The sequence below is a fragment of the Leptonotus elevatus genome, chromosome 19, assembly GCF_054856555.1.
Source record: "Leptonotus elevatus isolate MCC_2025b chromosome 19, RoL_Lele_1.0, whole genome shotgun sequence".
Classification (NCBI taxonomy): domain Eukaryota; kingdom Metazoa; phylum Chordata; class Actinopteri; order Syngnathiformes; family Syngnathidae; genus Leptonotus; species Leptonotus elevatus.
This window is the reverse complement of record NC_141257.1, coordinates 143,148-169,435: the sequence shown is the minus strand read 5'-3', so window position 1 is coordinate 169,435 and position 26,288 is coordinate 143,148. Positions and strand designations below refer to the sequence as shown.

At 52.5% G+C, this 26,288-nt stretch overlaps 6 protein-coding genes across 8 annotated transcripts; 5 read left to right on the top strand and 1 right to left on the bottom strand.

The window, feature by feature from the left end:
* Positions 1-560: 560 nt before the first annotated feature.
* LOC147157284 (uncharacterized) lies at positions 561-2,884 on the top strand. Of its 2 annotated transcripts, XM_086063183.1 has the most exons (4): positions 561-729; positions 1,232-1,322; positions 2,323-2,403; positions 2,485-2,884. In XM_086063183.1, the coding sequence occupies exons 2-4, from the start codon at positions 1,280-1,282 to the stop codon at positions 2,745-2,747; spliced, it is 387 nt and encodes a 128-aa protein (XP_085919309.1). In that variant the 5' UTR covers positions 561-729; positions 1,232-1,279; the 3' UTR covers positions 2,748-2,884. The 2 variants fall into 2 exon arrangements, with proteins under 2 accessions (XP_085919309.1, XP_085919308.1); XM_086063182.1 differs by lacking the exons at positions 561-729; positions 1,232-1,322 and adding an exon at positions 1,839-1,927.
* An 874-nt stretch (positions 2,885-3,758) lies between these two features.
* cart4 (cocaine- and amphetamine-regulated transcript 4) lies at positions 3,759-4,937 on the top strand. The gene is made up of 4 exons (XM_086063075.1): positions 3,759-3,884; positions 3,970-4,124; positions 4,411-4,566; positions 4,654-4,937. Exons 2-4 carry the CDS (start codon positions 3,975-3,977, stop codon positions 4,759-4,761), a joined length of 414 nt encoding a protein of 137 aa, XP_085919201.1. The 5' UTR covers positions 3,759-3,884; positions 3,970-3,974; the 3' UTR covers positions 4,762-4,937.
* A 1,650-nt stretch (positions 4,938-6,587) lies between these two features.
* On the top strand, positions 6,588-12,974 carry vps45 (vacuolar protein sorting 45 homolog). The gene is made up of 15 exons (XM_086062071.1): positions 6,588-6,901; positions 7,656-7,790; positions 7,897-7,957; positions 8,064-8,143; positions 8,818-8,886; positions 8,966-9,103; positions 9,175-9,285; positions 9,785-9,919; positions 10,484-10,597; positions 10,660-10,827; positions 10,907-11,065; positions 12,021-12,128; positions 12,197-12,318; positions 12,400-12,531; positions 12,600-12,974. The coding sequence occupies exons 1-15, from the start codon at positions 6,809-6,811 to the stop codon at positions 12,676-12,678; spliced, it is 1,704 nt and encodes a 567-aa protein (XP_085918197.1). The 5' UTR covers positions 6,588-6,808; the 3' UTR covers positions 12,679-12,974.
* Positions 12,975-13,396: 422 nt separating this feature from the next.
* Positions 13,397-15,902, bottom strand: tmem65 (transmembrane protein 65). The gene is made up of 7 exons (XM_086062073.1): positions 15,453-15,902; positions 14,918-14,962; positions 14,773-14,840; positions 14,633-14,687; positions 14,348-14,390; positions 13,979-14,084; positions 13,397-13,900 (listed from the first exon to the last, which is right to left on the bottom strand). Exons 1-7 carry the CDS (start codon positions 15,721-15,723, stop codon positions 13,778-13,780), a joined length of 711 nt encoding a protein of 236 aa, XP_085918199.1. The 5' UTR covers positions 15,724-15,902; the 3' UTR covers positions 13,397-13,777.
* A 350-nt stretch (positions 15,903-16,252) lies between these two features.
* Positions 16,253-19,103, top strand: psmb4 (proteasome 20S subunit beta 4). The gene is made up of 8 exons (XM_086062072.1): positions 16,253-16,415; positions 16,908-17,034; positions 17,520-17,599; positions 17,678-17,824; positions 18,423-18,504; positions 18,574-18,690; positions 18,762-18,850; positions 18,994-19,103. Exons 1-8 carry the CDS (start codon positions 16,294-16,296, stop codon positions 19,004-19,006), a joined length of 777 nt encoding a protein of 258 aa, XP_085918198.1. The 5' UTR covers positions 16,253-16,293; the 3' UTR covers positions 19,007-19,103.
* Positions 19,104-19,512: 409 nt separating this feature from the next.
* On the top strand, positions 19,513-25,086 carry rfx5 (regulatory factor X, 5). Of its 2 annotated transcripts, XM_086062070.1 has the most exons (11): positions 19,513-20,373; positions 20,456-20,607; positions 20,697-20,730; positions 20,818-20,900; positions 20,985-21,107; positions 21,180-21,296; positions 21,424-21,502; positions 21,572-21,770; positions 21,837-21,919; positions 22,582-22,710; positions 23,226-25,086. In XM_086062070.1, exons 2-11 carry the CDS (start codon positions 20,492-20,494, stop codon positions 24,039-24,041), a joined length of 1,779 nt encoding a protein of 592 aa, XP_085918196.1. In that variant the 5' UTR covers positions 19,513-20,373; positions 20,456-20,491; the 3' UTR covers positions 24,042-25,086. The 2 variants fall into 2 exon arrangements, with proteins under 2 accessions (XP_085918196.1, XP_085918195.1); XM_086062069.1 differs by having other exon boundaries at positions 19,513-20,607; positions 20,822-20,900.
* Positions 25,087-26,288: the final 1,202 nt, after the last annotated feature.

Here is a 26,288-nt window from a genome sequence, read left to right as displayed (position 1 = left end):
TGCCGTCTTTCGTTTAAAATTGGAAATTGAAACATTGAAAACGAGCCTTTTTCTGAGCTTCCATTTTTTAACACGAGTCGGAATTTCGAAGACACTCTTCTTCTATTGTCAGCTCTGCTTCGGCGGCGAGAAGTCTTGTCGAGGCAGCGTAAGCTCGAGCCGATGGAAACAAATTTGGGGCGTACACCCCCCCCCCCCGAATTTTGTCAAATAGACACATACTGGAAGGTCGGATAAAGGCTCGTTTTCCGTTTTTCAATTTCCAAATGTAAACGAGACAGCAACACTGCCGCCTCGTGGACGGAGGAGGAACGAGCCTTCGATACGTGAACATCGCGGATCCATTTTTGGATCTGAAACGTAAAAATTCCGAATCTATTTGTGTGAATAAAGACACACATTTCAAGTCCATATGAACGAGAAGCATTGCGAGGCCACTTGAGAAAACAAAACAAAAAGCGGCGCAGTTTAGTGGCGGGCGATGCACTGCGCGCGCGTGCGTGTCACGCCTACATGCTCGTCAATCGCGATGCGTTCGCTGTGCGTCGGAACATTTGACGTCCCGCTGCGGTGGTTAAATTTAGCGTCCGTGAGAAGCCGGCACTTTCCCAGCATGCCCTGGGGCGCTCGGGAAGCGCATCCGCGCACTTTGACCCCCTCCCGGCGCGCTGTGCGACATTGTCACGCGCGGCGCGTGATGTCACCTGTTGCTTTTTACCACGCGGAGAGGTGACTTTTTCCTTTTCTTTTCTTTTTCCTTTTCCTTTTCTTTTCCTTTCTTTTTCCTTTTCTTTTCTTTTTCTTTTTTTACTCTTCTTTACTTTGTATTGTGCGCCCCCCCTTCCTGCACTTTTTTGAGCACGCACGTGTTGAATTCTCGCATGCGTGTTTACAGGATGCGTGCGCGCCCCCCCCCCCCCCCCCCCACTGGGGAGTGACACCCCCGCCCGCCTCCCCTTTGGGGGGTGTGAGACCGACCATGTCCTGTCATCACTTATCTGATGTTTCTTTCCCACGATGCCCTTCAGCCAAATCACGTGACCCGCCGGACAGTCACTCGACAAACATTTTCACAGCAAAAGATTGGAGCTACGTCATCACGTCGCCGTCCGTCCATCTGTCCGTCCATCCATCACTTCACCAATCCATCGTATTTGTCCTTTGGGCATGAACTTTGACCTTTGTGATGTATCTTTTGGGTGAGCTTCCTCTTCATCTTTTTCTGTTCCAGACTCCGCCTACTCCCGGCAAACCTCCGAACCCTGACCTTTCACCTCTGATGACATCATCGGCACCAATTGGTTTGTCGTCGTCACAATCAGGTGACGAGGCCTGAGAACGGGAAATAGAAGGACGCGGGAACTGCGCGTGGGTGGGTGCGCGCGCGCGCGCGTGTGGTGAGCCCATTGTTGAGCGTCCAGCTGTGCTTGAGTGAAACAAAGAGCTTTTTTGTAGCACACACACACACACACACACACACACACACACACACACACACACACACACACACACACACACACACACACACACACACACACACACACACACACACACACACACACACACACACAACCAGCAGTTGGTGTTAAAAAAGTGGATGTGACGAAGATGTGAGTTGAGTTTAGCAAATGCAAATTGTGTCTTGACTTGAGAGCATCAGTTACTTCCACTTTTTTCTTCTTCATGTGAGATGCACTTTTTGTCTGCTTTGTTTTCGGACAAGAAGAAACATGAAGTTGTTTTGGCGAGCCCCCAACTGACTTGGCAGGGAAAACACAACAGCCCCCCTCCCCATAAGGCCCCGCCCCCTCCTCCTTTCTTGTAGTTGAAGCCTCGCACACACGCACACACGCACATGCCACAAGTCAGTGCAGCATGTTGTCCTGTTGTGTGTCCGCACTTGCGCTCGTCCTCTTCATCACCGCAGGTCAGTTCACATTCCATCTGCGTCTTCGTGCGTGCGTGCGTGCGTGCGTGCGTGCGTGCGATGTCAACTTCAACTTTCTTCCCTTCAGCGCGCGTGTGTGTGTGTGTGTGTGTGTTAACAAAGTCTCTCTCACAGCCACGCACAGCATGACTTGGTTGGGGCCGCGTGCGTGAGTGCGTGCGTGCGTGTGTGTCAGCTGTCAATCATGCCATCTTTCACATCTGTGTGACGGGAAGCGGCCTGATTGACAGCTGTTGACATAAGGACACGCCCACTCTCTAAATATAATCAATAAGCTTCACTTCCTATCAGCGCGTGTGCGCGTGTGATTCCTCCAAACTCCCACTCGCGTTCCGTACGTCTTATCTGGAACGTGCGTGCGTGCGTGCGCGCAGGTTGCAGTGCTGAGCTGACGACGTCATCGCCAGACTACCAATATGACGACGACAACTCCACACTGCGATACATTTTCTTCAGTGAGACAACACACGCGCACGTACTCCACACACGCGCACACACCACAAACTGCGATTGTCGATGTGTGTGCGTGTATGCAGGCAACACGAGCAGCGAGGACCTGGACAAGTTCCTGAAGGACAGGAACCCCCTGCTGGACTCGCAGGAGGACCTCGACCAGGACCAGGACCGGGACCAGGACCGGGACCGGGATTGGGATGAAGACCAGGCGGGCGTTACCACGGCAACCGGGCAGGAGCACACCGAGAGGGGCGGAGTCACGGCCGGCAACGCGTCATCCTCGACCTTCGTCTTCTCGGTGACGATGATGATGATGATGGTCGTCGTGGAAACGCACACGTGACCCGCCATGTGACACGCACGCGCGCACGCACACAAAAGTCTCTTTTGGAAATTTGAAGAAGACAATCGATCGATCAGTTCAACATTTTTGTGAAGTGAAAGTTTGTTTTGAGAAACGACAATAAAGATTGGTCACAACTTTCTTTTGTTGTTTCCTTTTTGAAAGGGATCAATCGAGCACGAATTGATGATCAGAAATGGAAACTGTCCTCTTCTGATACCAAGTACCGATACCACTACAAAAGAAAGTGACCAATCGTTTTCGCGAATGACCACGTTTGCCTTCAAAGTGAGTGGACGCTTCACATTCTTCTCATTGTCACTTCCTGGCGGTAAAACAGCCACGAGGGGGCGATCGATACCATCGCCGGCCAGAGCCGTTGATTGGTCACATGACATACGGACGCCATCTTGTTACCCCGCCGAAAACCGAGTCGGCCAAACTCTCTCTAACGACGGCTCCTGTTTCCAGGAAGTTGCGATACCTTGGAATAAGGTCGGGTATCGGCCCCAAAATCACACTTGGCCACTTTCCTTAATCAAAAAAAGCAACAACACGATTCAAGAAAATGAAAGATTTTCATTTTGTCACACACACACACGCACACACACATCCTGGCGCGTGTGTGCTAACACGCGTGTGGCCGGGCCGCCTGCCGCGCTTTCCTCCGTGTGAGCCGTGACAACGATGCCGCGTGCGCGCCAACGAGGCCTGGCTTGACGCTTGTGGGCGGGGCCAGGACCAGGACACCTCGTTTGTCTTTCTGACCAGGTCACACGCGCGCACGTGTTCCCGAGCAAGCGTTCGCATCCACGCACAAACATGCCAAGATACACGCGCACGCACAAATCGTGGCCGAGGACTTTTGTTGTCGTTTGACGGGCGCTGTGGCGACCGCTCACCTTGGGCGACCTGTTGAATATGGAGCAGACGCCGCCTTCATCCATCACACGCACGGCAGACGCACTTTGGAGGTGACCACGTGACAAATGAGCGTGTGGGAGGGGCAGACGGCAGCATAAAGGCGCCGGCAGCAACGCGCACACGCACAAACATCACAACAACAACAAGGACGAGGAGACGAAGTTGACGAAGTTGAAGAATTTGAAGAATTTGAATCTGCCGGCCGACAAGCAGGTTTGCAACTGCTCGTCTTTTCTCGCACGTTTCTCATTTTTGTGCCGGCAAAATGGTGTCAATCCTGTTGTTGTCGTTGCCGCAGGTGCGATGGAGAGCACGCGAGCGTTCCTGTTCCCGTACGTGTGCCTGTCCCTGTTGACGCTCGTCTGCTGGGGTCAAAGGTTATCCACTGAAGTGCAGCTTCCGCCCGCGCGCCACCAAGACAAATTCTTCTCGCCACTGGCGAGCGACGACCTGGTTCGACAATCTGCGTCTTTGTGCCTGCATGTGTGTGCGTGCGTGTACCTGTGCATGACCCTGTGCGTGTGTGTGCGCGCCCACTTCCTGTTTTCTAGCCACTGAAAATCTCTGCGTGCGTCTCACCCGAGTTGGGCGGCATTTTGTTTGGGACGGCCAATCAGCGCTTAGGATGACTTTTGAAATCTTGCCTATTGATTAGCAACCCGCCAATCATCAAGCCGCGTTTGACAACACGCACGCACACGCTCCCGCGTACTGATACGGCTGATGTGTGTGCGTGAAGGCGGAGGTGCTGCTCAGCTTCCTGGATGAGGCGGGAGGCGCGGCAGGAGGCGCGGCAGGAGGCGCGGCAGGAGGCGTGGCAGGAGGCGTGGCAGGAGGCGTGGCAGGAGGCGTGGCAGGCTTGCCGCTGGAGAAGAAGGCCAGCGTCATCCCGCGGGTCAGAAGCACACACGTTTTCTTTTCCTGTCTGGCAACACGCCATCGAAAAGTGTGTCATGTTGCGTGTTGGCGTGTGCGTGTCCAGTGTGACGTGGGCGAGCGCTGCGCCATGAAGCACGGCCCCCGAATCGGACGACTGTGCGACTGCCTGCGAGGGACGGCCTGCAACACTTTCTTCCTGCGCTGCTACTGAACCAGCGACCAATCGAGCCGCCGATCGAGCCGCCGATCGAGCTGCCGCGAGGACGCCATTTTACGAGACTTTCCAAGACTTTTAGCCAAAAGTCTTGTGTTGTCCAGCTAGCATGCTAACGGCTAACTGTCAAAAGTCATTCTCCGCCATTGTCAAATAAACTTGTGAAAAACGTCCTCTTTTTTTCAACGCAATGCGTCTGATGTTGCTGCTCAATCTCAAACTTGGAAACAACTTGAATGATGCACGCGTGCCACTAGGTGGCAGTGTCCTGTTTGATTTCTTGCATTTGAAATGTTAACGAGTGAGATGTTGACTTGCGTGTGTGCAAAATGTTGCAAGATGGCCGCCAGTGAGTTGAACCGGCGAGTCGACGAAAGCAAAGCAAAAGAGACTGCGGCGTGTCCTGGCGTCCTCGCGGGCGTCCTCGCGGGCGTCCCGCAGCCGCCGCATGTGCGGCGCCGCTCGCCGTCCTTCGCCTTGTCAAGCATCGAGTCGTGTCAGCCGGATTTGGTCGGATCAACCTTCTTCGGCAAGATGCCCGTGTCACATGACTTCCCGTCTGCCCGCCAATCAACTCGCTGTGCTGCGTCTGGCCCCGCCCCCTTTCAAGTACCCCACCGGGTTAACTTGCTCCCTCATCGGCTTCATAGCGGACGATCGGATTGAAACGATGAATCGAGAGTTTGGATTCGTCGTCGGACGGACGCGCGGCTTTCTCCATCAAGCCGACCGATGGATCGACGCACGACCAATGAGGTGGCTTCCTGTCGCGCGACGGGACGCTCCAATCGGAGGCGAGCGAGGTGACGCTTTCACGCTTCTTTTCATTCCTGGCCGCTTATCGGAGGTTTGGCATTTACGCCGCTGATAGCGTAGACGACCTTCGTGATGCGCGACGCTCTTTATCTACAAGCGACAAACAACATGAAAAGGCAAGGCGACCTTTCGCAAGCGCTTTCCACGGCAAACTCGCACCTCTGACTCTCCTCGTGCGTGCGTGTTTGAAGAAAGCTAATGATTTCCTTTTCATGTGATTTTGTTGACAAAAATGTGCGAGTTCTTGAATGGATATTTCATACTGACAGGCAAAGTTCAAAACTTTATGCAGTAACAGAAGCAAAATCATTCAATGATGACAATTCAATACTTTGTGTTTGTGTCTTTGGCCTTCATGTGTCAGGAGGAAACTTCACAAGCCTCACAAATGACGACGCGTGCGTAAATGGTGAAAAGCACGCGTTCCAATCTCATTCAATCAAATGGGAGTCATGATGACGTCAGAGCTGGTCAAGGACACAGAACACGCTAGGTGACGTCATAGCAACAAAAAAGCCCATGAAAACTAATATGAGCTGTGGGCTGCGGGTGGGGGTGTGGTGACGTCACATGCCTTCCCGCCTTGGACGCCGTATAGGCGTGTGAGTGCAACAACAAAAGAAGCTAATATGAGATGTTTATCATCAGTACAAACCTTTCAAAGAGTCACAAATAACCACAAAAGGCTTTTTATGCTAATAATTGAAGACTATTTTATTCAAAAGTCATTCATTCATTCTGTGGCATTGAGTCGAAAGCGCACAACGGAACCCCTCTGGTGCCAGGGTGTGAAAATAATAATAATAATAATTATACCCTCCGTAGGGGTCCGTAGATTTGAAATAAGCCAAAGAACGAAATCAACTTGTGTCTCAAGGCGCCAATATATTATTATTATTATTATTGTCATCATTATTACGATGCTGACCGTTTTTTGTTTTTGTTTTTTTCCCTGTCCAGTTTTATTTTGAATGTTGTGGTTGGACGTCAAAGATCGACTTCCGCCCAAAATGTCTGACGTGCCCGCGCATGCGCACCGCGGCGGGTTCCTCGGCAGTTTGCGTTGGGTTCGAGCAACAGTTTGAGGCTCAGCGGACGGAGTCGAGCGCGTTTGCTGCCTCTTTTTTTCTTCCTGGACGCCCGCCTTGTCATTGAACGCCTCTTCTTCTTCTTCCTCTTCTTCTTCTTCTTCTTCTTGTCGTCGTTGTTGTTTTTGTTGGCGGCCACCATGAACGTGACGCTGGCGGTGAAGCAGTACATCGCCAAGATGATCGAGAGCAGCGGGGCCGGGATGAAGGTGCTGCTCATGGATAAGGAGACGGTGAGTGAGTGAGTGAGTGAGTGAGGGAGTGAGTGAGGGAGAGAGAGAAGAAACCCCCAGCGAACATTCCAACGCGTTCAGCCTCAGGTACAAAGACGACCTTCACTTTTCAGCTATTTGTGACTGCGCACTCGTCCCTTTTTTTTGGCGGACGCGTGGAAGTGCCAATGCGGAGTCAACACTTTCAGTTTGGACTGCAAAGTGTCCTTCCAACGCATTGATAAAGTCGTTTGAACATAAAAACGTAGGCTAAATGCTAAAAACATGAGCTTTTCCCCATAATGTTACGGCGTATCGACTTGCGCATGCGCAGTTGCTCGCACTAAAGCCAGAGGGCAGCCATCTTACGTTGCCACTGTTACTGACAACGTTGTCTAAAAACATTGAGTTCAGTGCGCGTTTTACGCGAACGGAGTCACGAGAGCCTCGCAACGAGCAAACCATTGTTGTTATTAGACTATATGATGACAATATCGCGACTTACACAGGGTAGGTTTTCTATTTTGCAGCATTTTTTATTTCTTTTTGCTGATGGGCTGTCGATGGTTGTGACGTCATGATGCAGTTCCAATTCGACCAGAGTTGATTTGTTATTGTTTTAACACGAGTGTCTGTCATAAGAAATGCATAACTACAATGGCATGGAAACAAAAGATGTTGACACGTGATGATGGTTTGTCACAAAGGCGTACTCGTTGGCCGGCCATTGGGAAGCGGGAAGCGCTCACTGTCGCGTGTGCGTGTGCGTGTGCAGACGGGCGTGGTGAGCGTGGTCTACACGCAGTCGGAGATCCTGCAGAAGGAGGTGTACCTCTTCGAGCGCATCGACTCTCACGGCAGAGAAAGCATGAAACACTTGAAGGCCATCTGCTTCCTCAGACCCACCAAGGTCGTGGTCGTCGTGGTCGTCGTGGTCGTCGTCGTCGTCGTCGTCGACGTCGTCGTCGTCGTGACGAAGATGAAGAGCAGCAGGTAAACGTGTGTTTGTGCTGCAGGAGAACGTGGAGCATCTGATCCAGGAGCTGAGAAGACCAAAGTACAGCGTCTACTTCATCTGTGAGCACACGCAGTCGGCTGCCCACCATCTTGGCCAGACGCGCTCTACTCAAAAACGTGTGTGTGCGTGTGCGCGTGTGCGTGCGCGTGTGTGTGTGCGCCTCAGACTTCAGCAACGTGATCAGCAAAAGTGAAATCAAAGCTCTGGCCGAGGCTGACGAACAGGAAGTGGTAGCCGAAGTGCAGGTGAGCGACGCCTGCTTGCGCATTTGCTCCTTTTGGGCGCACGTTCAATCTTGGTCTACGCTGACCGGAAGCACGAAAACGAGGGTCGGGTTCGTTTGCCATCAATCAAACATGGAAACGCAACAACTGTCAATATCGTGTCACTTGATGATATTGAAAAAAGAGTTTTCACCCGTGATTTGAATGAAAGCACGAAAATGCGGAATCTTTTTGATGGCGACGGTCAGCAGCGCCATCGCAATTTGCCGTACTTTTGTGTGCGGAAAAAACGTCATTCGTGCAGAAATCCAAACGTGACAACGTCAACAGACACGTGAACATTTTACAAAGCAGATGTCAATCAAATAAGAAATGCAAACTTGTTGAACGTCGCTTGCGTTTGTTTCTAAGCCGGGCTCGCCGCTGCGTCGCGTGCCAGTAAACATTGCGCGCTAAGCACATGACGGAAGGGGCGTGGCTTGGCGCGCTCGTGCTGGCTTCAAACCCGCAAATGAATTTTCGGCATGTTTGGCAAATCGGTGACCGCATAACGCAAATTCCAGCAAACGAAACAAAACACGGCTCGTCACAATTGCTGACATCTTTTTTTGGTCTCATGCTAATTGCGTGTGTGTGCGCTTGTGTGTGCGCTTGTGCGTGCGCTTGTGCGTGCGCGCGTGTGCGTGTTTCCACAGGAGTTTTACGGCGATTTCATTGCCGTCAACCCTCACGTGTTCTCCCTCAACCTGCAGGCTGTGGCCAAGGTAAGAAAGGATGTTTGCCGGCAGCTGCTCCCACCTTGCTGCAGGCTCACGTGCGTGCTCACGTGCGTGCGTGTGACAGGGTCGTAGCTGGGACCCGCCCATGTTGTGGCGCTGCACGCAGGGCCTGACGTCGGTCCTGCTGGCCCTGAAGAAGTGTCCCATGATCCGCTACCAGCTGTCGTCCGACATGTCCAAACGGCTGGCGGAGAGCGTCAAGGTGAGCGGCGGGGGGCGGCGCCGCTCCTTCTCGCCGCCCGCCCGCCCTGACCTTTGAACTCTGATGTGCAGCAAATCATCACCAAGGAGTACGAGCTGTTTGACTTCAGGAAGACGGAAGTGCCGCCCCTGCTGCTCATCCTGGACCGCAGCGACGACGCCATCACGCCGCTGCTCAACCAGGTGAGACGGCCGCCATATTCCAAATTGGCTTCAGCGAAGGTCAAGCTCGCAGGTCGGCGCCATTGCTTGTTCTTCCTCGGGGGCCATGAAAAAAAAAGAGGTGAATTTGGGAAATATTCCACATTGGACTCAAACGTTGAAATTGAGGAGAATCGAACTCCAACTGTGATGATGATGTCATCAAACAAAGTCACAAAGCACGGAAATAATCCTGAAGTTGAACGCATTGGCAAACGTTTCGGACGTCACGTCACGTGACGCCGTTTGTAAATGTGGAATCTGCCCAATTCGATTTTGAGCGCTGCCCAAATATGGGCAGGCAGCCGACGGACATGCCCGACCTCGCCGAGATTCGTTTTGGGCCTTCAGAATTCTATGAAGCCGTTTCCGAATTGTCGCCGTCTTCGTCTGGTATCGGCGAGCTGCGCCTGGCGTCCAAACCGGCGGCGGGCGGGTCACTGTGTGTTTGGACCTTGCCAATGTTGTCCCTCCCCGCTAGTGGACGTACCAGGCGATGGTTCACGAGCTGCTGGGCCTCAACAACAACCGCATCGACTTGTCTGGCGTGCCCGGCATCAGCAAAGATCTGCGCGAGGTGGTCCTCTCCGCCGACCACGACGACTTCTACGCCAACGTGAGTTTACGGCACACGGCGCACAACGGTTTTTCCAAATTGAGCCGGCAGACGACGCCACGTGAAGCCCGGCTTCGTGCTTGGCCGTCGACCAACGCGACCACGCGGATCAGTGCATGCGGCTAATGCTATTGCTAGCTTGCTTCGCAATTTCATCTCATTGTACCGTGAGCTCGTGCAGACTGAATTGAAGATTTGCCCGGCGTTGGACTCACAACCCTCAAAAGTATTTTCATCTCCAAATCCAAACTTTTGTGTGCGTGTCCATTGTACAAATGATTGTCAAATGTTTTGCTCTTTTTCATGATGCAATGTTGACATTTTTGGCCTTTCCTGAGAAGTTTTTTGTATTTGGGAGCTTTCGGACTCACGCTCGCCGTCGCTCATGAGAATCATTGGTCATCGGGTTTGACTTTGTCGCAAAGGTGCGTTCCATTTGCTGGCCCGGACATGGGCCGATGAGGCCGCACCTGAAAGGAAGGCTGCGATCCAATTGTTTTGGATTTTGCGAGGCTCGCTGGCAAACAAAAATGCAAATCCCGTTGTGGGTGTGGCTTGTTGCAGAACTTGTACTTGAACTTTGGCGAGATCGGCACCAACATCAAGAACCTGATGGAGGACTTCCAGAAGAAGCGACCCAAAGGCCAACAGAAGCTGGAGTCCATCTCGGACATGAAGGTGCGGCCGCTTCTCCGCGCGTGTGCTCGCCTTTGCCCTGACTGACTCCGCCCCCGCCGCAGGCCTTCGTGGACAGCTACCCGCAGTTCAAGAAGATGTCGGGCACGGTGTCCAAGCACGTGACGGTGGTGGGCGAGCTGTCGCGCCTGGTGGCCGAGCGCCAGCTGATGGAGGTGTCGGAGGTGGAGCAGGAGCTGGCCTGCCAGAACGACCACAACAGCGCGCAGCAGGTAGCCCGCACGCTCGCCGCCGCCGTCACGCGCGCCAGCTAGCGCACGCGCTCAACAAACGCCGCCGCTGTGTGTTCAGAACGTGCGTCGGCTGCTGCAGAACCCGCGCGTGACGGAGCTGGACGCCGCGCGCCTGGTGGCGCTCTACGCGCTGCGCTACGAGCGCCACAGCAGCAGCGTCCTGCGTGCCCTCGTGGACGAGCTCGCCAGCAGGGGCGTGTCCGAGCGACGGCGCAAGGTACGGCGGCGGGCGACGCCAATATTTCTTTGTCCTGACTGATTGGCCGCCGACCGGTCCGGGGTGCCGTGGGCTTCTTGCAAAAGTCGCCGCCGCCGCCATCGGGACAAACGGCCCAAATTGGTGCCGCCGCCGTTTTCAGGTTTTGTTCTCACCAATTGAAACTTTTGGTCAGTGCACACATTTTTGCAATATCTCATTTTGTCTTCAATCACGTCGGAGAGAGAGAGTGACATTTCAACAAAGAAGAAAAAACAATCCCGCGCCGGCCTTGCTTGCGTTTTGCCGCTGACACAATTTCGTCAAGGCCGACCATCGCTGGCGATCGCTTGCGTTTTTGTTCAAATGCGAGAGTCGCTACGGAAAAGAAAACAAGTTGCTATCAAAACAGTTTTTGGCTTTTTGGCTTTCGGGTTGGTCAAATGTTGCAAAAGGTTGCAAAATGTTGCAAAAGGTTGCAAAGACGCCAACAGGCACTTTTGACTCGTCCCAAACACTTTTTCGTCTTTCAAAGCATTTCTTTCGCTGTCCGACGTCGACTGAGACAAAGTCCACATTTTGCAAGCGTTCGTCACGTCAAAGTCAAACTGGCTTCAGTTCAGGAAATTTGATTGACGGATTCATTTCAAACCAAACTTTACTGGATGGCGAGGAACATTTTGGGGTTTGAAAGTGAGCTGAAGAAAATGAAATCATCGTTCAAGATTGATTTTGCGTCCACCTGGAAATGTTGACAAGCACAAATTCAACACATTTTTCCAGTTCCCCCAAAAAGTTCACTTTGACCTTTTAACCAACATTATGTTGTTGTTTTTTTGACCAAATACATTTTGTTGAGCACGCGGGGCCAGCCAGCGCCCAAAAAGGTTTCTTGTCGAACCCCGATCACGTCCGTCCGTGTCATTGGCCGCAAAAGTGTCCACTCGCACACATTTGCTGTCGCCGTGTGCGTCAGATGGTCCAGTGCGTGGTGGAGTACGGCGGCAAGAGGGTTCGAGGAAGTGACCTCATCGCGCCCACAGACGCCGTCGCCATCACCAAGCAGTTCTTCAAAGGCCTCAAGGTGCGCGACCAATCACCCCGCTTGTCGCGTGACGTCGCGTGACGTCGTGTGCGTGCGTGCGTGCGCAGGGCGTGGAGAACGTGTACGCGCAACATCAGCCGCTGCTTCACGACACGCTGGATCAGCTGCTGAAAGGTCGTCTGAAGGACAGCCAGTTTCCGTATTTGGGATCCAGCAGCCTGAGAGACAGGTGACGACGGGTCGCCGCGGGAGGCGACGGGTCGCCGCGCGGCGGTGGCGATGACACGTGTGTGTGCGTGCGTGCGTGCAGGCCTCAGGACGTGGTGGTGTTCGTGATTGGAGGAGCCACCTACGAAGAAGCGCTCAGCGTTTACAACTTGAACCGCAACACGCCCGGCGTGCGCGTCGTCCTGGGGGGGACCAGCATGCTCAACACCAAGAGGTCGCACACGCACGCACGCACGCACGCACGCATCCACTGACACGCACCTTCCTCTCTTTGATTCTCAGCTTCCTGGAGGAAGTGATGTCATCGACATGTGGCGGCGAGCGCTCGCAGGGCGTCGGTCGCCGTAGCAACAGACACTGAAGGCGCTTCGGACGCAACCTCAACATTCCTTCCTGCTTTTTGTTGCACGTGTGTGTGTGTGTGTGTGTGTGTGTGTGTGTGTGTGTGTGTGTGTGTGTGTGTGTGTGTGGGGGTGTGTGTGTGTGTGTGTGTGTGTGTGTGTGTGTGTGTGTGTGTGTGAGTGGCCTTCGCTTTGCCCTCCTGGCAAGACAGGAAGTGGACAAGTGCAAACAGGAAGTGTTGTCTATTTGATTTGTTGACGAAATGGAGGCCAATCAATGTTGTGATTGGAAGGCCATTAAAAGTCGAGATTGAAATTGTGATTGTTTTTGTTTGCAGCAAGCGCAACTGAAGGCGACTTGAAGAACTTTTGCTGCCGATGACGCGACAAACGTGCGTCATCGGCAGCGCTTTGAAATCTACTGGCGCGACACGGATGGCGACCGATCGATCGCTTTTGTTTGTTTGGAAGGCGACGCAAGTCGCATGGCAGTGAGGGAACTCGTTTGACTGAAATCGTTTTGACAAATTGTCCAGCAATTGTCATTGTGACGTTTCCGTCCATCGATTGTTTTTGTCAATCATTAGCATTGACGTGATGCTAGCACACGACTTTTTTTGCTTGCTGTTGTTGCGCGGCAAAATGAGCGCGCGTGACACGCGTGTGCGTGCGACGTCGCCGGGACCAAATGTCATCCACGTGGATAATAATGTGCTTGTGTGTTCGCATACAAACAAATGTCCTCTGCTTTCTTTTATTCAAATGCATTTGTGACAAAACGCATCCGACGGTCAATCTGGCAAACTTTCCAGGACACGCAAGCCGCAAAATATATTTCCAACAAAAAGAAAACAAAGTGTTTCCCATGCGATGCTGCAAAACAACCACATCGTCACTTTCGTGGCGCCGCAGAGGAGAATTTCCCAGAATGTCACATGGAAATCATCCCAACGAGAAAACTGAAACTCAACGTGTCCCTGCTCACTTAAAGGTTTAGTCTCATAAAAATGAGACTAAACCTTTCTCATGGCAATTACAAAAAGTGTTGTATTGGTCTTCACAGGCCAGCACCAGCAAACGGGGGTCGGTCCGTCCGTCCGTCCGTCCGCCCGCTCGGCATTAGGACGGCGCCACCTTCTCCGCCATTTTGTCCGCCTTGGCCTTCTTGTTGTCGTCGTCGCTGACTAACAAGAGCGGGAACATTCCCAAGACGCAGCCGATGACGACGCCGATGGCTTTGCCCTGCGGGACAGACGGCGTTAATGACGACGTTAATGGCGGCCAGGGTTGGGCGCCGGCCATCCGTCCGTTCCAGCTCACCGCGTGCGAGCTGAGCCTGGTCTGCCACATGTCGGCCTGCTTGGGCGTCAGGTCCGGGACCTGCATGCCCAGTTTGGACGCCAGCGCCTCCACGTAACCTGCCAAACTAAGCAAACGCACGCCTGAGATGGAGAGCGCGTGCACGGGTGCAAGGAAGAACATCGCATGGCGGCCATTTGGAAGTTGGAAGGAAGACCTTGCAGTCATTTTCGTATTCGCGTTTGGGTTCATGTCAAAGTCGGCTTCGAATATTTATTTTTGTCACAATCTGACAGCAGACAGAAAAGAGCTCCAAAATTCCCACCCAAGACTTGCTGAGAGTTGCAGGCCCGCCTTCAAAGCGTCCTCATAAACGGAGAAAGTTCTTACCCGAGACCCGCCAGGTCGGAAATCAGATTCCCCAGGGCGGCGGCTGCACGGGCACAAAAGCAAAAACAAATTGGAACACTTGCTTGGACCTTCACGTGCACGCGCACGCGCACCAACGCAACTGGACAGTGGGACAAGCGTCGTGGTAACCACGGCAACACACTGGTGATGCTCCGGGCCAGCCGGGGGCGCTGGAGGGACCCCTCCGTGATGGAAGCGTTGCTCTGTGGCCGCGGTCAACTCAACTTGTGGGAATGATCTGAAATGACGGCGATCGGACGTTACCGGCCATGGTGGAGATTCCCAGCGTGATTCCGATGGAAAGCTCAATCTGCGTTCCCTGCAGGCCGGAAGAAGACCCCCAAAAAGTGACACACCTGACGGCTGACGTCAGCGCAAGAACAACAAGAAGGCGGGTAACTCACGGCTGAGATCATGATGGCGTTGTCCAGGAAACCAAAGCCAATGAAGGGAAGAGTATTGTGGAATAAAACTGAAAGACGCAAACAGTCGCCAGGTGAGTGAGAGTCGCGTGTGAGACTCGACTTGATTTCGTTTTGTGAAGCTCACCATATCTGATCTGAGCCGCGGTTGGTGGTGAAGGTTCAACTGATTCTGTGGAGGGAAAACATCCGTCACATTTGGGCTTCCATAATGAACGTTCATATTATTACACATTTCATATTAAGACAAAGACATTACAAAAAAATACGAGTGATAACAATCCTATTGAAATCAAATGGAACAGGCAAGACTTCAGCATTCAGTCAGACATTTTCTGAGACATTCCAGGTGGGCGGGGCTGGATCAACTTTTCGGTCAGAAACGCCCCCAAAACAAATACCCTAAAAAAACTTGACTACAAATATGGTGAGTCGTCTTTTGAGGATGATTCGATGTTTCCGTTGGATGCAAACTTGTATTTGGGGAGCCGAGAGACGAACGGTAACGAACTCCAAAAGAGTTCCCGGATGTCTAATTAATACTCACGCGACCAATCACGGCCGGCGCTGATGTGTAGGCCGCGCCCATTCCTTTGAAAAGCCGACAGGTGAGCCTCAAAGCCGGAAGTGACGCTTGTTTGAGGCGTATAAAGGGGACGCACCTTGAGCGATGGCGATGGACTCGAAGTTCTGGAGCTCCTTGAGCAAGCAGACCCTCTCGCGGGGCTGCAGGCGGTAGATGAACTCCTTGGCCCGCCTGGGCGAGTTGAGCGGCTCCCCGGACTCTTTGCGGCCGTGAGTTCCGAGCAGCCGCCGCGGCGACGGCGACGGCGACGGTGGGCTCGCCGCTCCGGCCGGGAGCCTCCGAGGCCGAACCGCAGCAGAGCGAAGCGCCGCGGCGGCTGCGGGCGGCGGCGGCCACAAGCGCAGCATGCCGAGCGCACGGCACCGAAATAATGAACAGATGAATGAATAAAGTTTCCCGGTAGTCGATGTCGTTGCTTCTTAACGTCCGCCCGAAAAGTGCGAAAGAGCGACTTTCAAGAGTCCACTTGGGTCTCTTGTTCAAGTTGTGAAGCGCTCAGAAGTCAAGTCTCACTGGGTGAGGAACACTTCCGGTGGAGGCTTTCAAGATAAAACCCTTGGCTTCCGGTTTTCACGAGTTTCCCCCCACTCGTCATGGAGACATAATTCAAATGACAAGAAATGAGAATAAGAAAAGAAAGAAATGACAATGGACTTTTTATGTTCCGTTCATTTATTTACAATACCGTATTAGCGGGCCACAGAGTCATATTGTTTTTTATTTCATAAACTTATACCAGTGTTTTTTTTAACTTCTATTGAATCAACCAAAAATATTACATTTAAAAAATTCCTTTGTATAATTTTCTACTATAGCTGTTCGTTTAAAGGACAAGAAGTCGGGAAACAAAAACCTTCGCCTTTCGCCAACAAGCCTCGTCAACTGACACGTCACTTCCGGCAAAGATTTCCCCCAACATGGCGAGCGGCTTGAACATCAACTTGTGGGAGAATGGACCGAAACCGGGCGCCTTTTACTCTCTCCGGGGCGGCAGCGGCGTCGGCCAGAGTTCGGCTGGCGGTCCGGTTCGACACACGCTGTGAGCGCTAAGCTTTCGTTGTTCCCGGACTTGTTTTCAATTTGAAGCAGTTTAACTTTCGCTTTGAGCCCCTCCAGCTGCTGCATCATCGTCGAGCTAACTGATGCTAAGCTAACTGATTAGGCTCTCTGCTGTACGTTTAAACGTTTCTGCCACAACACTTGTAGCGAATTGTGTGTCGTTGCATGTGCGCAGGAGTCGTTGATGTGAACGGTGGACTTTGTCTTCTGCTCATATTTGTTCGTAGGATTAGCGAGCTAACGTTAGCACGCAGATTGTCACTCATCGTGTCAGTCACTTTTCCACTTCATTTCTATAGTACGGACACCTAAACGTGTGATGGGCGGGTAGACACAAATGTTAAGTTGCAAATAAAATCCAGGTCATGATGAGTAACTTTTTATTCTTCTTTGAAACCTGCTTGTGTCGCTGATGGCGGATTATTGCACAATGCATCAGACATGTTTAATTGTCTTGAAATGTTATGCGCAGGACCCCCATGGTGACCGGATCGTCGGTGCTGGCGGTCAAGTTCACGGGCGGCGTGGTGATGGCGGCCGACATGTTGGGCTCGTACGGCTCCCTGGCGAGGTTCCGGAACATCTCCCGACTCATGAAGGTGACGCTTGGCAGCATGAGACGTGCGCGCGGTACACAACTTCCATAGAGTTGACATTTCAAGATGAACCAAAATTGCACTATGGCGTTTACATGTCAACTTAGTTTGACTTTTCGTAAAGTTTTCATTGACAGCACACTGGACTTCCTTCCGCGGGTCACGTTCTGCTTGAAATTGCAAAGGGCACCTTACTACATATTGATTTGAATGAAATGATGACTTTTCTCTTTTGTAATCTGTGTTCCTCATAAAACCAGATGACCTTTTGTCGTCAAAAGATCCACTTGTCTGTTGACACACTTGTACTCACTCAGCTCGGATGGCTGTCGTTACAAACCTTAAAAAAAGTAGTGAAATGACGCGGGGCTTGCTGAAGAAATGCATCTTCAATCTTGCATTATTTGTATTTTTGCATTCACTTGAAATAACACAAATTTGAATGACTGTCCTTTTGTGAATGTTTGTTTCCATTTGTTTATCGGCAGGTGAACAACAGCACCATCCTGGGCGCTTCGGGCGACTACGCCGACTACCAGTACCTGAAGCAGGTCATGGAGCAGATGGTGTACGTGTCAACTGCGGTGAGCGTGACCATGAAAAAGAAAACGTAATCGGACGTGAGCTTTGTTTTTCCTCCCGCCAGCATCGACGAGGAGCTGCTGGGGGACGGCCACAGCTACAGCCCCAAGGCCATGCACTCCTGGCTCACCAGGGTCATGTACAACCGGCGCAGTAAGATGAACCCGCTGTGGAACACCGTGGTCATCGGCGGCTTCTACGGCGGACAAAGGTCACTCGCTCGCTCTGACGCCACCTGTGGCAAACTTGCACACATGCAGCACACGTAACAAAAACTCCACAGCCGCGACTTGCCCGACTATTCTTGTTAAAACATTCACGCTAACTTTCACTCATTCCGCTTGACGTGACCACTCGAAAGGTCAGACGTGGCGGCGGATCGCTGCCGCAGGCCGGCCCCCCGCCAGGCTCGCCTTTCTCCATGTCGAGAGGTGTGACTGCGTTGAACCTCCGTAGATTTGCGCAGCCCGCCCACAGCGCAAATGCAACCGTACTCACACAGTCAACAAAAACAAAGCAACTTTACTCGACGTGAGCTATCGAGCATTTGTCGCGCTCATTCCAAAATGGATTTATCGCCACACGTTGCAATTCAACCTTGCTAGTGGTATCGGTATCAATGACTACTACAGAGTTGAGTAGTCAGGTTAGTATGGGTCTGAAAAAAGTGGTATCGAACATTCCCGCTTGATTAGTTGCTGCTTTGTTTTCATCAGTCATTTTGATTTCACTTGCGTTATCGTGAAGTGTTTGTGAGTAAACACGACAACAGCCGCCATCTGAATGAGGAGCAACGTGTTTGTCTGTAGTTTCCTGGGTTACGTGGACAAGCTGGGCGTGGCTTACGAAGCCCCCACAGTGGCCACCGGCTTTGGCGCCTACCTGGCTCAGGTCAGTCATCCCCGCCCCCCAGGATACGTTCTTTTGGTGCCTATTTGACCTGCGTGCGCGCGCGTGCAGCCTCTGATGCGGGAGGCGCTGGAGAACAAGGTGGAGGTGAGCAAACAGGAAGCCCGCGAGCTGGTGGACCGCTGCCTCAAGGTTCTGTACTACAGAGACGCTCGCTCCTACAACAGGGTGAGTTCCACAACACCGCAATGACGATGACTTCCTGCTCGAAGTACATCACAGCACGGTTGTCCTTTCAGTACGAGATTGCCATCGTAACCGAGGAGGGCGTGGAGATTGTGGGCCCGCTGTCTTCCGAAACCAACTGGGATATTGCTCACATGGTCAGGTAAGGGTCAAAGGTCTCGTCTGGTTTGTCCGCAGCAAACCAAGGTGGCAAAAGTGGCAAATGCCAGATCCCAAGTCCAAAAATTCTTATTGGTGCAATAAGTACGTTTGTGTTTGGTCTTCTGTCTGTCTGTCTGTCTGCAGTGGCTTCGAATGAACACCAGGGGGAGCCACACTTCCAGTTTCTCTGCTCTCATGCAAATGTTTAGTTTCGTGTTACTTTTGTATTGTTCCAATAAATGTGTTCAACCAAACATTGCCCAGTTTTTCTGTTCTACGTATACATGTGTTAATATTGATTTATCAAATGAGAAGTTTATTTGCATTCTATTTTGCCAGACATACACATTTCGGAGCAATTATTCAATTATTTTGCCGTGATGATTTTTGGGTGTTTGTTGCCATGCAGAATAGCCCAGATAAAATCATCTCGTCTCGTAACTGGGCAGACCAGGCGACGTCGTCCAATCCGAATAATTTCCGTCAGAAAAATGTTACGCCTCGACGAATAGGATGCAGCCAGATTTGGGTATCCAGGCAGGTTAGCGCACGCCCACCAATGGGAATGGACGTGCGCGTTGTAGTCAGGCAGACATAACAGAGTCGTCCAATCACAAAATAATCTCAAGGGCTTTTTTTGCTGTATCTTGGCTCAGGTACTTTCCTTTTCTTGTTTAAAATCCTAAAAGTGACGCTCGTCATCTGTGCTGTCGCAATATAACAACGCGACTCGTTGCCCACCTTTGGGAATGATTTCAAAGTCGATTTGAGCCGGAAAAGAGTGAAGGGCGCGCTTCGTCGCATGCTAGTTTATGCTATTTGGTAGCAACGAGCCGCGCTCGCTAGCTAGCCTGACAAAAACGTTGTCGTCGTCGTCGTTCGTCTTCTGATGTCGTCGTGTTGGCCATTTTGTGCGTGTGCTCGTGACGTGATATTTCGGAAGACCAGTTGCTCATGTTGTGTCCGCGGCGGTCCGCTAGCATGGCGGCTAGCCGCTTAGCTCGATGCTAACGAAGCCGACACATGGCGGCAGGCAGCTTCGCGTCACTTCGCCTCCTCCGCCCGGGGCCGTACCGGTGTCGGCGCGCCGGGCGGCGGAAGTGGCTCGGCTAGCGGGGAGGCAAAATGTCGCCCGGCGGCCTCTCACTCGCAACAAACCACTCGTTCTTTCCATTATCTCTCAGTGCTAACTAGTTGAGCAATACTCATCAATACTTCTTGTGTGTTGATGGACTTCATACAAATGTGTCAACTGCGACGCCTTTCAATGAAAACTTGAAAACTTGAAATGCATCACATTTTTCATCAAATGCTTCCTTTATTTTTACACTGTTTGAAATGTGAGCGCAGGCCGGACTCCAGGAGTTCCCGCGGCCAAAAGGGGGCTTGACCATAGTACGTGGGTGTGTGAAATGGGCCTATACAGATTAGCCCAGGTGGAGTGAGCGCACCCTTGGGCCAAAGTCAACTGGATGGGCTCAAGGACACACGAGTCAACATTCATCTTTCTTTAGCAAGTGCAAAGCAAGTGGATGAATTGTGATTGACAAAGTTGACGTGCAAACGCGTCTTCTTGAATGCATGAAGATCAACCACCTGTGTTCAGATGGTGCTCCCGAGCACCGCATAGTCGGCGGTCCACATGTTGGAGGAGCAGCACCGGCGCCACCCTGGCGGCAGCGAGGAGGGCGAGGCGGAAGCGCCCGACGGCGACACGGAGCCCAGCATGCTGCTGCAGAAGCTCAAGACCAACATCTCGTAGGGCGCACGTCGTCGGACAACCTCAAGCGCAAACGCCGTCCAGCAATCTCACCTTCTCTTTGCCTTCTCTTTGGTTTCCCTTGCAGAAAGAATGTTCAGGCCAAAGTGGACCAGATCCTGGTGAGAAGCACATCCGACGGTGGTGGTTGGCGCATGCCGGTGCCCCGTTGGCACTCGATGACATCATAATGTGTTGTTGTTTGACAGCAAGATGTTCAACGCTTCTCCGACAACGACAAGCTCTACTTGTACCTCCAGCTGCCCTCGGGCCTCGGCGCCTGCGACAAGAGGTCTGCCGCCGCTGCCGCGCTTCCTGCCCCGCTTCCTGCCCCGCCCCGCCCCTCAAAAACAATCTTCTAACTGTGTGTGCGCAGCGGCGGAGGCGACAGTTTGTTCAACACGTCTGAGCAACTTCACACCTGCAATTGGATCCGCAGCCACCTGGAGGAGCACTCAGACACGTGTCTGCCCAAGCAGGACGTCTACGAAACCTACAAGTGAGCGCCCTCACGCACACGCGCAGCGTGACCCGTTGGCCGTGCCGTCTGAGTATCCTGTGCCCTTTTCAGGCGCTACTGCGACAACCTGCAGCATCGGCCGCTGAGCGCCGCCAACTTTGGAAAAATCATCCGAGACATTTTCCCCAACATTAAAGCCAGGCGGCTCGGGGGCAGAGGCCAGTCCAAATATCCTTGAGTGTTGCCGTTGCCGTGGCGACGTGACGCGGCGTGGCGACGCGCCGAGCCTCCTTTTGTGCTGTGTTGTGAACGTGTCGAGTGTGGCGTGAGCTTTCCCTAACCGCTGAGGCGACACGTACTGTTACAGCGGGATCAGGAGGAAGACCGTCCTCAACATGCCGCTGCTGCCCAACCTCGACCTCAAGAGTGACCCGGTACGCACGCACGCACGCACGTGCATTGACGCGCACGCACCTCCCTCATCTTCTTGTCCTGGCGCTCAGGCGGAGTTGACGGAGTTGGTGCAGACGTACAAGCAGGAAGTGACGGAGGCGGCGTGCGAGCTGATCTGCGATTGGGCGCAGAAGATCCTGAAGCGTTCCTTCGACACGGTGGTGGAGATCGCCCGTTACCTCATCCAGGAGCACATCGTCAACCCGCGATGCAGCCAAGCCGAGCTGGTGGCGTCGGCGGCGCTAGCAGGTACGTGCGTCTGCGTGTGCGCCTTGGCGTCTTTCGTGGGCTCACCGTGTCCTCGCCGTGTCGCAGGAGGTCCCGCCAAGCCTCACAAGGTCATCAAGAAAACGCCCCTGCCGTCCAAATGCGAGGGCGACGCCCCCGCCGACCTCAAGGTAGCCCGACGGCCGCCTGCCGTCCCGCTCATCTGAATCTATGGCTGGATAGCTCATAGGCCAAGACTTTTGAGGCCGCCATATTGCTCCTCCCAAGAAACGTTTCTCGCCACATGATCCTATACATTTACAATATCCAAATTGGAGAACAGTTGAGACAGTACTTCGAAGAAAGTTTTCAATTTGTTCACCATATTCAAGAGGACATTTTACAACTTGCCTTAAATATATGTATAAATTATACACTTAATGATGTTTACAGGAGGAAACTTTTTTTATGAAGAATTAAAACTGTAATTCGACAGAAAATGCTTCTTCCAAATCTAATATTGGGGTCTAAGGAATTAAGCGGTAAAAGAAAAAGCAGACCCCCTTTTTCCTTGTTTCAAAGCAGCACATAACGTCCACTTGTTCATTTTTGTTTTACTTGTTAAAACACTGAGCACCCCGCCCACTAACCGCCTACGAGCTGTATATGTCTAATGTGTACGTATACCGTAGAGTTCATACAGTAGTCCGCTCGTGAGATGGGAGGAGCAAGATGGCCGCCCCGTGGCTTCAACGGCTTGCATGGGTGTGTATCGGCTATCCAGTCATATATGCAGATCAGTGTGCCACCCTCACTTCCTGTCGTCGCCGCTCACCACTTCCTGTTTCCTCAGAGGGACTGCGGAGACTCCGTCTCCACGTCGGCGTTGAAGCTGCCGTCCGCTGACAAGACGGCGCCCTCGGCCAAACCGCTGCCGCCGGAGGCTCCGCCCTCTCCCGCCGTCTCTTCTCTGCGGCCCGCGGTAGGTCGCCGAGAGCCGTCACGTCTCGGCCACTTTGCTTCTGTGGTACGATTCGCTTTTCATCTTCATTTCGTCTCCGCGTTTTATAGGGCAAGTTCTGCCAAATGAAGGAAATGAAAAAAAGTTTCCTTTTTGAAGGGCCTCCTAAACAAAACAAATCTTTTTGGATCAGAAAAGTAACACGCTACAATCCTGCCAGCGATCAAAACGTGCAGCTCTGATGTCCTTCCATAACATGCCAAGACGAATTTTGCTTGCATCCAATTTTTAATTTTAGATTTTGTGCTGCGCCATCTGCTAGGTGGCCACACGGGGGCGCTACAGCCGTGCAAATGCAAGTTGCAGTCATGGCAACGTTTGTCAAGTGTGGATTTCGCTTGCAACGTTCGAAAAATGATGCAACAAAAACATTCAAGCTGCTGGCCAGTCGAGTTACTCGTGCCTGAACGTGCCACGGTATCGATAAAATCACGTGTGTGTGTGTGCGTGCGTGCGTGCGTGTGCGTGAGGCACAGGTGGAGGCGTACATGAAGCAGCTTCCCCGAATCCTCCCTCGCAGCCCGGACAAGACGCCGCTGCCGCCGGTACGCTCGTCGCCGCCCTCCCTGGCGCCCAAAGACGCTTCGGGCGCCTCCGGGACGACGGGCGGCCCGGCCAGCGGCGGCGTGAAGGTGATCGCCATGGCGACGCTGCCACAGCAGCAGGGCGGCCCGCTGCCCCTCATGATTGTCCCTCAGGGCTGTTTGTCGTACGAGCGGGAGAAAGCGCCGCCGCCCGCGTCCGGGCTCCACAAAGGGTGGGAGGTCGCCGGCAAGCGCCCCCCAGAGGCCACGCCGGGCGCTTCGGCGGCCCCTCCCTTCAAACGGAAACGCGGGAGACCCAGGAAACCGCGGCCAGAGGACGCGTTGCCCCCGCCCGTCGCCCCGCCTCAGCCGGCGCTCCACGGCCCCGTCATCACCTCCATGACGGGCAGCGTCATCCAGAAGGCGTCGTCGTCCGCCTCGCAGTCGGTGCTGGAGCTGGTCATCCGAGAGCCGCCGGGTCTGCTTCTCAGCGCGCTGCCCGCGACCACGCCCGCCGCCGCCCCGCCCGAGCCGGACCGCCAGGCCCGGCCGCTGCTGCTCTTCCAGAACGCGGGGACCGCCGGGTGGGAGCTGGCGCCGTCCGCTCGCCCGCCAATGGTGGAGGTGATCCAGAAGGCGCCCCGACCCAACAGCAACAAGAATCCGCCCACTCAAGTGGAGATCACCCTCGCGCCCGTCGACGCCAACCTGCCGTCGGCTTCTTCCTCTGCGCTCAGGCAGGAGGACGGGGCGGCGGACAGCCCCTGAAGGCCGCCTCCCCTTTTGCCCCTCATCCTTCTCACCGGCGGAAATCCCGCATCGGCCGGCGATGGCGAGGATGAATGAAGCCGAGCTCCCGTCGCACTCGATTTCCGCTGTGGCTCCTCCTCCGTCCATCTGTCTGTAGGACACGCCCCCTCCTCAGCCCAAACAGGAAGTGATATTTGGGAGGGGCCAGCTACGGGTCAGAACTTGCTCTGGGTTTGTTCTTTTGCGTTGACCTTCACGCTTTCTGTCATCTTTCACTTAGTGTGTGTATTTATTTACACGTGTGTGTACGTGTGTGTGTATTTTCATACCCGCCTCCCCGCGACTGATCACATGACCTTTTGACCTCCATTGGACCGATGGCTGCTGGTGGTGACAATGTTGGGCAAAATGTTCTCATGCAGTAAATGTTGTTGTTGTTGTTGTTGTTAGCGTGTTAGCTTAGCTCACACGTTTGTTTGCACTAACATCACTTGTGGCGTGATGATGATGATGATGATGATGATGATCTTTTTTTGGGGAAATGCGGCGTGATGATGGTGGGGAGGCGTGGCAGGAAGTGGAAGCGTTGAGGTGGACAGGAAGTGACTTTTGGTGGAATGGAATGTTATTGATGGAGCGCTTTTCACACACAGCTTCACATTCACACACCAGCCGTGTTTGGAGGAAGATGATCGTCAAGATCGGTAATCGGGTAACGTGCGTGCGGATCGTTTGTGCGCACGCACGCACCATTGTGCACTTTGACACAGGAAGTAGAAGGAGGAGGCAGGAAGTAGGCTTGACGTGAACTTTTGACTGGCGAATGTGAGAATCAACTTCTCTCAACGCTTCTTTTGTTTGTGTGTTGCTATGACAACATGTCCTGCATGCTTTTACTGTGAGCCCCCCCAAACCCCCCCCGGTTTGTGTTGTTTCTCGTTTGCACTTTATACTTGTTCTTTATTCTCTGCGTGTTCTATCTGCAACATTACGTTGACGGCGTGAAAAGTCGACCCAACTGTCAAAAAGCAAACAAGAAAAACTAAACAAGATGCCAACATGAGTGAAATGTTTTCCTGGCGTTTGTCTTTTTTTGCTTTTTGTTTGCCGTGAAGAGGAAGTAAAGTTCGTGTGACGATCTATTTTCATAGAACGCAGATTGACTGAATTAAAAAAAAGATCAAAAGAAGTCACATTTACAGCACGATTGTGGGTTGTATATTTATTTGTACGTTCGCTGAACGTGCCGCGTCACTCCAGAATGCAATTTGTGAAGGAAGGGGGGCTTTCCTTTTTGAAAAAAAAAACATATTTTTTTTAATGCAGAAGGAATGATGGAAGCAAGGAAACAAAGAAGCTAGAAATCAAGTCAGGAAGGAAGAAAACAAGGAAGCAGCAGTTTCCCTAATATTTCATATATCACATGACGTCAAGGGACAGATTTGTCTCAATGATTCACACAAATAAAGTTGAGATTTTCCTCCGTCCACGGGGAGGCAGTGTTGCTGTCTCCATTGAACGGGAATGAGTCGTTTAAAGTTGGAAATTAAAAAACGGACAACGAGCCGTTATCTGATCCTCTAATGTGTTTATTTTACACAAGTCGGGAAACAAAATGCGACCTTAGTTTGTTTCCCTTGAGCTAGTTTTGCCTTCACTCCAAACACACTCTTCTTCTTCTATTGTTCACTCCAAACACACTCTTCTTCTATTGTTACCAATTTGGCCGCTGTTGCTTTCGCGAGGTCGAAGACAAATTAGCAGCGTTGAAATGTTGAATTTTTGCAAAGTGGGGAAGTTGAAGACCTCCTAAAACGGACGGAAAGTCTTATTGCTCACAAGAGGAAGACAAATGTTGCAAGTTTGAAAACGTTTTTTTTTTTTAACCAGCTTTTTTGAAGACATCTGTTCTCATTTTTGTTTTATTTCTTTCAACACCGGTCACCGTTTTTTCTTTGGAAGAAGATTTGTTGATGCCGAATGAAATTCTGTGGTGATGAGCGTTGTGGGGGCGTGTCCGGGCCGCGGGGGGGAGGGGCTTACGCCTCGGAATGAGTGGCCTCGGGCGCGGTGACGGCGAGGAAGCAAAGAAAAGACAAAAAACAAGCAAAGCCAAGTGTTGAACAAGTCCCAACCGACTCGAGAGACGAGCACGCGTGAAGCTCAACACTCGCACGCGCACACAGGAAGTGGCACCGACTTACCTGCAAAGTAAAACAAACACCTGCGCGGGGCCCCCGTCGAAAGCCAGAGGACCACCCGCAG

Bases quoted from the DNA above. Each gene is read 5' to 3' on its own strand.
- LOC147157284 (XM_086063182.1), top strand. From the start codon at position 1,876: ATGTTGTCCTGTTGTGTGTCCGCACTTGCGCTCGTCCTCTTCATCACC. The intron at 1,928-2,322 runs GTCAGTTCACAT...GCGTGCGCGCAG, and splicing joins CGTCCTCTTCATCACCGCAG to GTTGCAGTGCTGAGCTGACG. The intron at 2,404-2,484 runs GTGAGACAACAC...GCGTGTATGCAG, and splicing joins ACTGCGATACATTTTCTTCA to GCAACACGAGCAGCGAGGAC.
- cart4 (XM_086063075.1), top strand. From the start codon at position 3,975: ATGGAGAGCACGCGAGCGTTCCTGTTCCCGTACGTGTGCCTGTCCCTG. The intron at 4,125-4,410 runs GTTCGACAATCT...GTGTGCGTGAAG, and splicing joins CACTGGCGAGCGACGACCTG to GCGGAGGTGCTGCTCAGCTT. The intron at 4,567-4,653 runs GTCAGAAGCACA...GTGCGTGTCCAG, and splicing joins AGGCCAGCGTCATCCCGCGG to TGTGACGTGGGCGAGCGCTG.
- tmem65 (XM_086062073.1), bottom strand. From the start codon at position 15,723: ATGCTGCGCTTGTGGCCGCCGCCGCCCGCAGCCGCCGCGGCGCTTCGC. The intron at 14,963-15,452 runs GTGCGTCCCCTT...TTCCCTCCACAG, and splicing joins GTCCATCGCCATCGCTCAAG to AATCAGTTGAACCTTCACCA. The intron at 14,841-14,917 runs GTGAGCTTCACA...TGCGTCTTTCAG, and splicing joins CGCGGCTCAGATCAGATATG to TTTTATTCCACAATACTCTT.
- rfx5 (XM_086062069.1), top strand. From the start codon at position 20,431: ATGAAGATCAACCACCTGTGTTCAGATGGTGCTCCCGAGCACCGCATA. The intron at 20,731-20,821 runs GTGAGAAGCACA...TTTGACAGCAAG, and splicing joins CCAAAGTGGACCAGATCCTG to ATGTTCAACGCTTCTCCGAC. The intron at 21,920-22,581 runs GTAGCCCGACGG...CTGTTTCCTCAG, and splicing joins ACGCCCCCGCCGACCTCAAG to AGGGACTGCGGAGACTCCGT.
- psmb4 (XM_086062072.1), top strand. From the start codon at position 16,294: ATGGCGAGCGGCTTGAACATCAACTTGTGGGAGAATGGACCGAAACCG. The intron at 17,035-17,519 runs GTGACGCTTGGC...GTTTATCGGCAG, and splicing joins ACATCTCCCGACTCATGAAG to GTGAACAACAGCACCATCCT. The intron at 17,825-18,422 runs GTCACTCGCTCG...GTTTGTCTGTAG, and splicing joins GGCTTCTACGGCGGACAAAG to TTTCCTGGGTTACGTGGACA.
- vps45 (XM_086062071.1), top strand. From the start codon at position 6,809: ATGAACGTGACGCTGGCGGTGAAGCAGTACATCGCCAAGATGATCGAG. The intron at 9,286-9,784 runs GTGAGACGGCCG...CCTCCCCGCTAG, and splicing joins TCACGCCGCTGCTCAACCAG to TGGACGTACCAGGCGATGGT. The intron at 12,129-12,196 runs GTGCGCGACCAA...GTGCGTGCGCAG, and splicing joins AGTTCTTCAAAGGCCTCAAG to GGCGTGGAGAACGTGTACGC.